We start from the raw sequence: 13359 nt of genomic DNA, 5'->3' as shown, positions 1-13359 counted from the left end.
ATTCCTGTAGCCAATGATGACCTAAAAATCAAAGCCAAAGGCTCAGCAATCTCTTCCCTTGCTTCCCAGAGAATCCTAGGATAAATCCCATCCGGCCCCGGGGACTTATCTATTTTCACCTTGTCCAGAATTGCCAACACTTCTTCCCTATGCACCTCAATGCCATCTATTCTAATAGCCTGGGTCTCAGCATTCTCCTCCACAATATTATCTTTTTCTTGAGTGAATACTGACGAAAAGTATTAATTTAGTATCTCGCTTATCTCCTCAGCCTCCACACACAACTTCCCACCACTGTCCTTGACTGGCCCTACTCTTACCCTAGTCATTTTTTTATTCCTGACATACCTATAGAAAGCTTTTGGGTTTTCCTTGATCCTACCTGCCAAATACTTCTCATGTCCCCTCCTTGCTCGTCTCAGCTCTCTCTTTAGATCCTTCCTCGCTTCCTTGTAACTATCAAGCGCCCCAACTGAAACTTCACGCCTCATCTTCACATAGGCCTCCTTCTTCCTCTTAACAAGAGATTCCACTTCTTTGTTAAACCACGGTTCCCTCGCTCGACCCCTTCCTCCCTGCCTGACTGGTACGTACTTATCAAGAACATGCAATAGCTGTTCCTTGAACAAGCTCCACATATCCAGTGTGCCCAACCCTTGCAGCCTACTTCTCCAACCAACACATCCTAAGTCATGTCTAATGGCATCATAATTGCCCTTCCCCCAGCTATAACTCTTGCCCTGCGGGGTATACTTATCCCTTTCCATCACTAACGTAAAGGTCACCGAATTGTGGTCACTGTTTCCAAAGTGCTCACCTACTCCAGATCTAACACCTGGCCTGGTTCATTACCCAAAACCAAATCCAATGTGGCCTCGCCTCTTGTTGGCCTGTCAACATATTGTGTCAGGAAACCCTCCTGCACACATTGTACAAAGAACGACCCATCTAATGTACTCGAACTATATCTTTTCCAGTCAATATTTGGAAAGTTAAAGTCTCCCATAACAACTACCCTGTTACTTTCGCTCTTTTCCAGAATCATCTTCGCTATCCTTTCCTCTACATCCATAGAACTATTAGGTGGCCTATAGAAAACTCCCAACAGGGTGACCTCTCCTTTCCTGTTTCTAACCTCAGCCCATACTACCTCAGAAGAAGAGTCCCCATCTAGCATCCTTTCCGCCACCGTAATACTGTCCTTGACTAGCAGCGCCACACCTCCCCCTCTTTTGCCCCCTTCTCTGAGCTTACTAAAACACCTAAACCCCGGAACCTGCAACAACCATTCCTGTCCCTGCTCTATCCATGTCTCTGAAATGGCCACAACGTTGAAGTCCCAGGTACCAACCCATGCTGCCAGTTCCCCTACCTTATTTCGTATACTCCTGGCATTGAAGTAGACACACTTCAAACCACCTACCTGAACACTGGCACCCTCCTGCGAAGTCAAATCTGTGCTCCTGACCTCTATACTCTCAATCTCCCGTACCCCAAAACTACAATCCAGGTTCCCATGCCCCTGCTGAATTAGTTTAAACCCCCCTACATAAGTAGACTAGGTAGGTGCCAGTGTTGTAGCTGTACTGGAACAGCTTGGCTAGGGGCACAACAGATTCTGGAGTACAAGTCTTCATTCAGGGCTATTGCCACAATATTGTCAGGGCCCATAGCCTTTGCAATGTCCAGTGCCTTCAGCTGTTTCTTTATATCACATGGGCTGAATTGAATTGGCTGAATACTGATGCCCAGGCATTTGTCGCATTTCCAGCTTGTCCAGAGTCCCTGCTTCTCAGTGCATTGGCTGCTGATGGGCGGCCTATCAATAGCCAATGCAGTGTGTAAACTACCTCTGATTGTACAAACTGTCAGGACAGCTATTTTCAAACCTCCCGGGGAACTCCAGGGATCCGTGGAACCCAGTTCAGAAAAAGTGTTCTAAAGGATCGGCAGTTGTACTGTTCATGCTGAGCTAGAGGATACATTGGGCACAAAATTCCAATTTAGATCGTCGCCGGAGGCAGCAAAATGAGCAGAAACAAAACCTCAGTTGGCCATTAAGGGGACCCAGAGAAAATAGAGGCCAGCAAATTATGCATCTTCTCAGCCGACAAATGCAGCAGATTGCCAGTGTGGGGCTTTAAGTCATACCAGGTGATGTGTAACACGAAGTTGGCCAACCTGTGCAAGCCATCACTTACAAGACGACTGCCACTGGAAATGTAAACAACGGAGTTTATTAAAACTGCAAAGCTAGATAGCTATGTTTATTTCTAAACTAAACCACATGGCCCATTAATCCCGTACCAGCCTCCCCGAACAGGTGCCGGAATGTGGCGACTAGGGGCTTTTCACAGTAACTTCATTTGAATCCTACTCGTGACAATAAGCGATTTTCATTTCATTTTTTCATTTCATTTCAATCCAGCAACAGCTGTCTGATTTTTTGTTCTCTAACTAAATACTACTGAAAGTTTCCTACTTTTAAATCACTTCAGATCAGGACACTTAAGTACTGTTTCCTTGAGTTCTGAATGCTGAAGAGCACTTTTTACAATGTGCTTTTGGGAATACCACACTTACAAAATTCTGGTGAATGTAATGATTAACTTGCCTTTTCAGGACAGAATCCTATAATCACTCACTGCAGTAAAAATGTTATATTACAGCATCTAATTATCGAAACTGAAAGAACAGAATTTAAAAATATTTCAAAGCCTGTCAATCAAAGAATTTCAGCATTAGGTCACTGTTTTCTTTTTGGTTCCTCATGTGGAACTGGGGTTCCCCATTGCTCATGATGCCTTGGAGGGGGCTATGAGCCACATATTCCGACCCAACATAGCCCAGATCCACAAAATCTGCGGTGTGTGTGTTGGGGGGGGGGGGGGTTCAATTGCCAACCCCAACAATGGAGGTGGCAAGGGTGGGAATTCTCCATACAGGAGGGCTACCCACACATTGGCTATCACCAACGTTGGCTACCACCAACGCATCACCTGTTCCACCAGAGGCCCAAACATCCTGGACCACTGCTACACAAATATCAAACATGCGTACCACTCTATCGCCTGCCTACACTTTGGCAAATCTGACCACAAGGCGTTGCTCCTGCTCCCGGCCTATCAGCAAAAACTGAAGCGGGAGAATCCGTCAAAGAAAGTTGTGCATTGTTGGTCTGAGGAATCGGATGATCTCCTACGGAACTGCTTAGAGTCAGTGGACTGGTCAGTATTTAAAAACTCTGCAACCAGCCTGAACGAGTCGCCACTACAGTAACTGACTTCATTAGTAAGTGTGTAGAAGACTGTGTGCCAAAGAAGCAAATCCGCGTGTTTCCCAACCGTGGATGAACAGGGATAGCCACTGCTTGCTGAAGTCTAGGTCTGAGGCGTTCAAGTCAGGCGACCTTGACCTCTACAAGAAAGCCAGATATGATCTAAAGAAATCTATCAAAGATGCCAAAAGACAGTACCGGACCAAGCTCGAGTCCCAGGCTAGCCACACGGATCCCCGCCGTCTATGGCAAGGTCTGCAAGTCATAACAGGCTACAAGGTGAAGGCATGTAAAATCAGTGGCTCCAACGCACCCCTCCCTGATGAGCTCAACACATTCTATGCCTGCTTTGAGCAAGAGGTCAGCGGGAGCGAGCCCTCCATCCCAGAAGTCGCGGATGAACTTGTATTTGAGATCACCACTGCAGAAGTCAGAGCAGCCTTCTCGAAGGTCAACCCACGGAAAGCCACTGGCCCGGATGGGGTACTTGGGTCTTGAGCGGATCAGCTGGCGGGGGTATTCACAGACATCTTCAACCTCTCTTTACAACAATCTGAGGTCCCTATCTGCTTCAAGAAGACGACCATCATCCCTGTACCAAAGAAAAGTCAAAGAATAGTCACCAATAGCCTTGGTGACTATTGTCCAGTGGCTCTGACATCCATCATCATGAAGTGCTTCGAAAGGTTAGTCATGACACGATTCAACTCCAACCTCCCGGATTGCCTTGATCCACTACAGTTTGCCTACCGCTGCAACAGGTCCACAGCAGACGCCATCTCCATGGCCCTGCATTCTACCCTGGAACACCTAGATAACAAAGACACCTATGTCAGACTCCTATTTATTAACTACAGCTCAGCTTTCAACACCATCATTCCTACAAAACTCATCTCCAAACTCCGTGGCCTTGGCCTCGGCTCCTCCCTCTGCGACTGGATCCTGAACTTTCTAACCCACAGACCACAATCAGTAAAGATAGGCAACACCTCCTCCATGATCATCCTCAACACCGGTGCCCCACAAGGCTGTGTCCTCAGCCCCCTACTATACTCCTTATACATCTATGACTGTGTGGCCGAATTCCCCTCCAACTCGATTTTCAAATTTGCTGATGACACCACTGTAGTGGGTCGGATTTTAAACAATGACGAGACAGAGTATAGAAATGAGATAGAGAATCTGGTGAACTGGTGCGACGACAATAATCTCTCCCTCAATGTCAACAAAACGAAGGAGATTATCATCGACTTCAGGAAGTGTAGTGGAGAACATGCCCCTGTCTACATCAATGGGAATGAAGTAGAAAGGGTCGTGAGCTTCAAGTTTTTAGGTGTACAAATCACCAACAACCTGTTTTGGTCCCCCCCATGCCGACACTATAGTTAAGAAAGCCCACCAACGACTCTACTTTCTCAGACGACTGAGGAAATTTGGCATGTCAGCTACGACCCTCACCAACTTCTACAGATGCACCACAGAAAGCATTCTTTCTGGTTGTATCACAGCTTGGTATGGATCCTGCTCTGCCCAAGACCACAGGAAACTACAAAAGGTCATGAATGTAGCCCAAGCCATCAGGCAAACCAGCCTCCCATCCATTGACTCTATCTATAATTCCTGCTGCCTCAGAAAGGCAGCTAGCATAATTAAGGACCCCACGCACCCCGGACATACTCTCTTCCACCTCCTTCCGTCAGGAAAAAGATACCAAAGTTTGAGGTCACGTACCAACCGATTCAAGAACAGCTTCTTCCCTACTGCCATCAGACTTTTGAATGGACCTACCTCGCATTAAGTTGATCATTTCTCTACGTCTTGCTATAACTGTAACATTATATTCTGCAGTCTCTCCTTCCTTCCCTATGAACGGTATGCATTGTTTGTACAGCATGCAAGAAACAATACTTTTCCCTGCATACTAATACATGTGACAATAATAAATCAAATCAAATTTATGCCATGCCTGCGGGAATTGCCAGGAACGGGAATGGGACCAGAATCCAGGAGTGGGTTCTCACCTGCTATTTTTGACGTTTAAGTCGATTTTAAATCTTTGGAAAACAAAAGTCACCTTGCTGCAATCTGATTGTGTTCGCAAAATTCAAAATAAGAGAAAGAGAGTTATTTTTAAAGGGCTCCCAAGTCAGCCAGAATAGCCAGAAACCTGTGGCATTATGAATATTGCATCAAGGTGCTGGATAATCCTTGGAATCCCACCTGATTTGGAGAGGAAAGCCAGTGCCAATTTCTCAGTTTACCATAAAATAGTGATTGGGTGTTGGGTGAACAAGATAGGAAATATTACCAACTAATTTTGACCTGTTTACCATTCCACTCATGCCAAAAATGAGCATTTCCGAGACTAAATCTGTTAGTACATTTTATAAAGGTTAACCAATTTCAAATGTACTATTTATTTGCCCTTCACAAGATGCAATTGATGCCAATTGATTCAATTTAATGCCATAACATATATGAAACAGGAAATTATGATAACATTTGTCAACATTACCATACAGCTCATTTGATTAGCAATTTATTCTTAAAAAGACTGCAAACCTCAACTTAAGGTGCATATGAGTTTAAGTCTAATTTGATCAAACATATTTCTACATTACAAATCAGTTTTAGTTCTCCATGGACTAGTACTAATACCTCTAAATATCACTGGAATTATACCTCCTTTGGAGCAGCTAAGATGACTAGAACTTTAGCAATGCCAGTATGACTGGGAATTTTAATCTGACTACATAAAATTGTTGTAGCCCGGCACTGGGATACAAGGTGGTTACTCATTAGGAATTAAAGATTTAGAACAATCACTTCATTTTACAGGGACCACGAAACAAAGAGCCATTTATAGTGTCAGTGAAGGCTACTGTTTACCACTCGTGCAGCAAGCAAACTGAGCCACCAACAGGCGAGTACTCAACTCCTTACATTGTGTATGAATTAAACTGTAAAATGGGACTCTCTCCTCATTGTGCAATCTGATGAATAATTAGGCATGTGATTGATGATTGGCTGACTATATTCTCAATAAGCAGAGAGCCATTCACGGAGTGGTTTTACCTACAGGTTTCTGCTTGCAGCTAACTGGACAGACAGCATTTAAACAGCTTTTTTATAATTTAGTCACTTTCTTTCTCTTATTTTGAATTTTGCGAACACAATCAGATTGCAGCAAGGTGACTTTTGTTTTCCAAAGATTTAAAATCGACTTAAACGCCATTATTGAGTTGGGAGCAGAGAATGGCTGAAGAAAAACCTACCGTAGCTAGTTCAGTCGAAGCTGGTGGAATTAAAACTAGCACACAATCAGAAGTGATTGATGTTATAGGAGGAGCAGGAGATGCTGTTCAATCAACAGAAGACAAATTCCCAACTGGTGAGTTAAACAAATTTTTTTTGTCCGAAACCACGACAACGACTGAGGGAGCTAAATCCAATGAAAATAGCAGTTCTTCTGCAGAAGAGACGGTTACAAGCACTGGGGAAACCAATTTACCCAGGGAAGGGGACATTTCAGCTGCAGACACCATTTCAAATATTAAGGACACAAACTCTTCGACAGAGCAAGTCACTGCATTTGCTCACCAAACCAGTTTACCTGCACAGGCGACTATTCCATGTATTGAGGAAGCCAGCTCCCTTACGGAGAGCATTCCATGTATTGAAGAAATTAGACTCCCTACAGCGAAAATTAATGCAAATGCTCAGGAAACCTATTCACCCACACAGTCGACCACTCCATGTATTGAGGAAAATAGCTCCTCGACAGAGAAAGTTAGTGCATCTGCTCAGGAAATCAGTTCACCTGAACAGGAAACCATTCCATGTATTGAAGAAACTAGCCCCACTGCAGAGACAGTTATTGCATCTGTTCAGGAAACCAGTTCATCTGCACAGGCGATCATTCTGTGTACTGAGGAAACCAGTCCACCTCGGGAGCAAAATATTCCAGTTGCAGAGACCATTCCAGGTATTGAAGGAGCGAGGCCCCCTGCCAAGAAAGTCATTGCATTTGCTCAGGAAACCAATTCACCCGCACAGGCGCCCATTCCATGTATTGGGGAAACCATTTCACCCACAGAACAGGCTATTCTGACGACTCAGGAAATCAAATGCCCTACAGAAGATATTAATTCAAGTACTGAGGAGGCCTGCGTACATCCGGAGGTGGCAATGCAGGAGACCTCTGCAGATGCAACCGTGCCATTTGAAATGAAAACCAGTTTCCCCATTGAACAAGCTGTCACACTTACAGAGAATGCAGTTGTATCGGCTGAGAAGATGAATCAAGCAATAGGTGACATGGACTCAGCTACAGAAGGTGCCATTCAGTCAACAACGGGAATCATTATCCCTACAGTAATGACTATTCAGGATGTAAATCCAGAATCAGAGGTAGTAACATCATGTCAATTAATAGAAGAAGAGCTAGAAAACAGTCTAGTGGAAAACTCTGCTGATGGCGAGAATGGTGAAGCAGGTAAAATATTACATATCTCTTTTTTGGAACTATGGTTAATTGCTCATGTTTATGCCTCACCATATACCTTGGATAGAAATGTACTGGAAGTTCTGAGGAATACAAGAGTTTGTGAGGAGCTGAAGGAAATTAGTATTAGTGGAGAAATGGTTTTGGGGAAATTAATGGGATTGAAGGCGGATAAGTCTCCAGGGTCTGATAATTTTCATCCCAGATTACTTAAGGAAGTTGGTGGTCATTTTCCAAAAATCTTTGGACTCTAGACTACAGATTGGAGGGTCGGTAATATAACCCTGCTATTCAAAAAGGGAGGTATAGAGAAAACAGACAACTATAGATCAGTGAGTCTAACATCGGTAGTAGAGCTGTTGCTAGGGTCCATTATCAAGGATTTTATAGCACTGCATTTGGAAAGCAGTGGTGTAATCAGACAAAGTCAGCATGGAATTACGAATGGGAAATCATGCTTGACAAATCGACTAGAATTCTTTGAAGCTGTAACTAGTAGAGTTGACGAGAGAGAATCTGTGGATGAGGTTTATTCAGACTTTCAGAAGGCTTTTGACATTGTCTCACATAGCAGTATTATGTAAAGTTAAAACGCATGGGATTATGGACAGAGCCTTGAGATGGATAGAAAACTGGTTAGCAGCCAGGAAGTAAAAGTTGGAATAAATCAGTCATTTTCCAATGGCAGCCAGTGACCAGTGGGGTACAGCAGGGGTCTGTGCTAGGACCCCTATATTAATGACTTGGATGAGGGAACTAAATGTATTATCTCCAAATTTGCAGATGATACAAAGTTGGGTGGGAGCGTGAGCTGTGAAGAGGATGCAGCAATGCTTCAGTGGGATTTGGACAGGCTGAGTGAGTGGGCATATACATGGCAGATGCAGTATGATGTGGATAAATGTAAGGTTATCCGCTTCGGTGTTTAGAAGACTTACAAAATTCTAACAGGATTAGACAGGGTACATTCAGAAAGAATGTTCCCGATGGTGAGGGAGCCCAGTACTAGGGGTCATAGTTTGACGATAAGAGGTAAACCTTTTGAGACTGAGGTGAGGAGAAATTCCTTCACCAAGAGAGTGGTGGATCTGTGGAATTCACTGCCACAAAAAAAAGTTGAGGCCAAAACATTGTGTAATTTCAAGAAAGAATTATATATAGCTCTTGAGGCCAAAGGGATCAAGGGATATGGGAGGGAAGGCTGGATCCGGGTATTGAACTTGATGATCATCCATGATCATAATGAATGGCAGAGGGGGAAAAGGGCCGAATGGCCTCCTCCTACTTCTATTTTCTTTGTAAGTTTCCATGTAAACATCTATCTAACTAAATGAAGTCCAGAGCACAGCAGTTACACCATTAACATTTATTTGGTCAGAAATGATGCAGCAATTTGCTTCTCATTTTTCAGTTTTAACTTTTAAGTGATTGGGTTGAAAATATAAAGGATGAAAATATTGTCAGATGATACAGTTCTTTGATGAGAAAGAATGGAGGATCCTTTCATAATGAAACAGAAATTCAACTTGGGTGCTAGTATAGAATGGATGGCATCACATTTGTTGTCTCTTATACACTCTTCCCAATATTCAATTCTGATGACTGATTAGAGGTTGGTGCCAGTGATGAATGATTGATGGAATGCTTCTTGTTTTAGGCTATTGCCTAAGATGAATTATATCTCTCAATATATTTGTTATGTTTCTGTAACCCACACAGCTGGTTTACAACATCAACTACTGTACATACTGTATATGTTCCTCAGCCGCAGAAAAACACTTTTCCCTGTACTTCGGTACATGTGACAATAAATCAAATCAATACTGTGAAGAAATTTTGGCAGAATCAAAGTATCAAGCAATGGAAATACATTAATATTTAAAATTTAGTTCCTGCAGGGCAAGAAGTGATCCCTTTACCAACAGAAGAAGTCTACAAGGAGAACGGAAAAGCAGACACAAACGTAAAAGATTGTAATGCTGATGACAATGGTGATGATACTGGGGCTGACGAGGAAATCTATTCAGAGGAATTCCAACAGGGAAATGACTCTTCTGATTCTCCTTCAACTGTTTCCATTCTCAGTTCCCAACCAGAGTCACCAACTAATACTGATTCTGCTGAAGATCGGCCAGGGGCTTCAAAGAGGCCTGACATTGCCAAGCATAGCTATTCCAGGTACAACACAGTCTCTTATCGTAAAATCAGAAAAGGAAATACAAAGCAGCGTATTGATGAATTTGAATCAATGGTACATATAAATTAAATACTGCAATTAATGTAATTGTTTTCACTTCAGAAAGGAGAAATGTAGCTTGCCTAGTATCTTCATCAAACACACATGACTTTGAACATGCAACGATCAGCGTACAATGTATTGCTCATTAACTAAACTTGGGAAAGGGTTAGCAAAGGGTTATGCCACATGCTACTTGCTTCAAATCTAGCCTGTAACTTTGTCAATTATTACCTCAGTATTGTACATTAAACATTTGTCAATTGAGCAGCTCAGCAACAGCATATTAATGAAAAAAGCTTAACACATTCTCTGCTGAATAAATCAATTTTATTTACTGCAATATAAGTGGTGAATGGCACTTTAAGAGTCGATATGATTTGCAAGACTGCTACACTGAAATGCAGCACAATTGTTCCTTGTACAAGTGGATAATCTGAATTAAAGCTTATTCATTTCATGTGACCATAGTTAATTAGGTCAAATGAATATTTTAGGCTTGGCACTCGCTGTTCTTAAAAGTTTATTTTCAAATATAGATTACTGTATTTTATGATTCTGCGTTATTTGCTGTGAACAAGATGTGTAATTATCCATTTAAAAATTGATAACGATAAAATTATAATGAATAGTACTTGAAATATTTTGTATCATTTCCTGTAATATTTACAAGTTCGGTTTCATTTTTGTTTCTGCTCATTCTGCGCTGATAAATAATAAACCCATACGGCAAGGACCTTGAACAATTTTCATTATTGTCTTTCACTTGCTTGTGATTTTCTTTGTGACATTGTGCTCCTAAATATAGCACACAATGAAGAACAGTTGATATTGTGTTGTTGCCTTTTACAACAGATCTGTTATGGAGCAACAAGTTCCCTGTTGTATGGGCATTCTGTTACTGAACACATTATGCTTTTCTACCAAAATTTGGTTCTATCAAATGCCCCTGTTATCTTGCAATTGTCAGTTTAACATCAGTGCTTGCTTCAGAGTAGTGTCAGCTAACAGTATGGAGGGACATGGCTGTCTCTGCACTACTTTTCTGATCAGGTAACTATAGCTTTATGTGTGCTCCATTCCCATTCGGAATAATAATAATAATCTTTATTATTGTCACAAGTAGGCTTACATTAACACTGTGAAAATCCCCGGCGCCTGTTCGGGTGCACTGAGGGAGGATTCAGAATGTCCAATTCACCTATCAAACACGTCTTTCCGAACTTGTGGGAGGAAACCGGAGCACCCGGAGGAAACCCAAGCAGACACAGGGAGAACATGCAGACTCTGTACAGTGACCCAAGCCTGGATTTGAACCTGGGTCCCTGGTGCTAGGAAGAAATAGTGCTAACCAATATGCTACCATGCCACCTCTCATTTGCTGGTTAAAATTGATGGGGCAATATTTAAAAAGTTTAAAGGCGTTTAGAATGTCCATCCAAACACTATTTAGTACATTCAGACTTTTCAACAGAATTTAAGGCATTATCACTTTTACTACAGTTTATGTGTCAATGCAACTTGAAAACTGAACTGTAAGGGGAGAAAATGTGCAGTGTAACAAGGTCTGTTTTTTAAGTATGGCAAACTAATGACTTATTATAATTTTAAATAATATACATTTTAGAATGTATATTATGGTAAATCATTAGTTATTTCATTTATTGCACTTCCTTTTATACAATGTTGGTGGACCCTTTATATCACCCATATATCAGACCACTGCTGAACCACGTGAGAAAGTTTGCACTGCTTTCCATTATACTGCTTCAGTATGAAAGTGTCAGCTAAAAAGTACATAAAACATAACAATCCTTTCAGAATGAAGTTAAATATTTGGAAATATCGCAAGCAATAAACATTAGCGATTTGTTATTCCTCTGCTTACAGCAGTCCATGAGCACCTTTTTGGGCGATTGAATTGTTGCAAGATACATTTTCCTATGAGGAATGAAAGAGAAGGATGCCTCAATAACTAGGGGCGCGATTCTCCGCACTCCCGACGGTGTGGAGAATAGCGTGGCTCGTAAAATTTTACGGCCACGCTGTTCCGACGCCCTCCCGCTATTCTCCCCCCCCCCCCCCCACGCCCGACTCCCGATATGAATCGCTGCCGCCAATTTTTTACGGCCGGCAGCGATTCTCAGCTGATGGATGGGCCGAGTTCCCAGCCCTTTACGGCTGTTTTTACAAACGGCAAACACACCTGGTCTGGCCGTTCGTAAAAACGGCCGTAAACTGTCGATTTTTAAAACCATGGCACCGATTGGCACGGCAGTACCACGGCCGTGCCAAGGGTGCCATGGGCCCGCGATCGGTAGGCACCGATCGCGGGCAGCGGGCCCGATGCCCGCGCACTCTTTGTCCTTCCGCCGCCCCGCAGTATCCATTCGCGGGGCGGCTGAGGGGCATCCCGGCCCGCGCATGCGCGGGTTTCGCGCAAATGCGCGATGACGTCATCCGCGCATGCGCGGGTTGGAGTCTTCCAATCCGCGCATGCGCGGCTGACGTCATATGACGCGTCAGCCGGCGCTAACTCTGGCAAGCGGGCTTAACGAAAGTTTACGGCGTCGGGATGCTAGCCCCGACCGGGGACCAGAATCGGTTCCCGGTCGGGAAGGGTGGGGCTGGCGTCAAACCCGCCCGGATTTGACGCCAGCCTTACGATTTCTCCCCATATGGGAGAATCGCGCCCAAGGTTTCTGCAAATGTTTTGCCCTCATGGATTTCATGGATGGAGTAGGAATATCAAACTAACAATGGTTTAGTATACCAAGCATAAAAAGTGTATTGGAAGAATTTATCTGCCAATAACTTTTATCTCTTAAAAAGTGTTCTTGAAGCTTTATAATGGTTATCTGCTTCTTTAAAGCTTGTACTCTACGGTTGAAATGGGACTGTCTTTTCATTGTTTAATAAGGACACGGGGAGTCCATACCGAGCACAATAAGAAATAAAGTTTCATTTACACAAACGATATGTACACTATCCGATAGATCCTTGTCAGGTTTCTAATCTGGTCGGTGCGATACCGGCTGACGGTTTATACAATGATTCATTTTTTTTATTAGAAAGTAATTTTTTGAGGCATTTATAATTTTAACACTTTTAAACAGAAGGATCCAACAAAGACAAAAAACCTACAATAACATAGCCATTCCCCCCAAACACAGACCCCAACCAACATGGTCCACATAACCACTCCGTCTCATGGTCCTCCCTTTGTTGGTTTTCCTACCCTTATTCATCACTTCCATGCCTCACCCCTTCGCCCCCAACCCCTCATTACACCTCCCCTTGCTGACAAACTAATTTTCCTAAAAGAAGTTGATGAACGGCTGC

General features: G+C 43.0%; 1 protein-coding gene across 1 annotated transcript; it reads left to right on the top strand.

Annotated features, from left to right (window-relative positions):
* Window positions 1-6230: 6230 nt before the first annotated feature.
* Window positions 6231-10767, top strand: LOC119961954 (zonadhesin-like). Its single transcript, XM_038789576.1, has 2 exons — window positions 6231-7772; window positions 9671-10767. Exons 1-2 carry the CDS (start codon window positions 6533-6535, stop codon window positions 10045-10047), a joined length of 1617 nt encoding a protein of 538 aa, XP_038645504.1. The 5' UTR covers window positions 6231-6532; the 3' UTR covers window positions 10048-10767.
* Window positions 10768-13359: the final 2592 nt, after the last annotated feature.

Source organism: Scyliorhinus canicula, chromosome 2 (assembly GCF_902713615.1).
Source record: "Scyliorhinus canicula chromosome 2, sScyCan1.1, whole genome shotgun sequence".
NCBI classification, from domain to species: Eukaryota; Metazoa; Chordata; class Chondrichthyes; order Carcharhiniformes; family Scyliorhinidae; genus Scyliorhinus; species Scyliorhinus canicula.
Note: the sequence above shows the minus strand (reverse complement) of the source record. Positions and strands in the feature narration are given on the sequence as shown.

Coding starts and splice junctions, on each gene's coding strand:
- LOC119961954 (XM_038789576.1), top strand. CDS start 6,533: ATGGCTGAAGAAAAACCTACCGTAGCTAGTTCAGTCGAAGCTGGTGGA. Junction 7,773..9,670: donor TGGCGAGAATGGTGAAGCAG/GTAAAATATTAC, acceptor TTTAAAATTTAG/TTCCTGCAGGGCAAGAAGTG.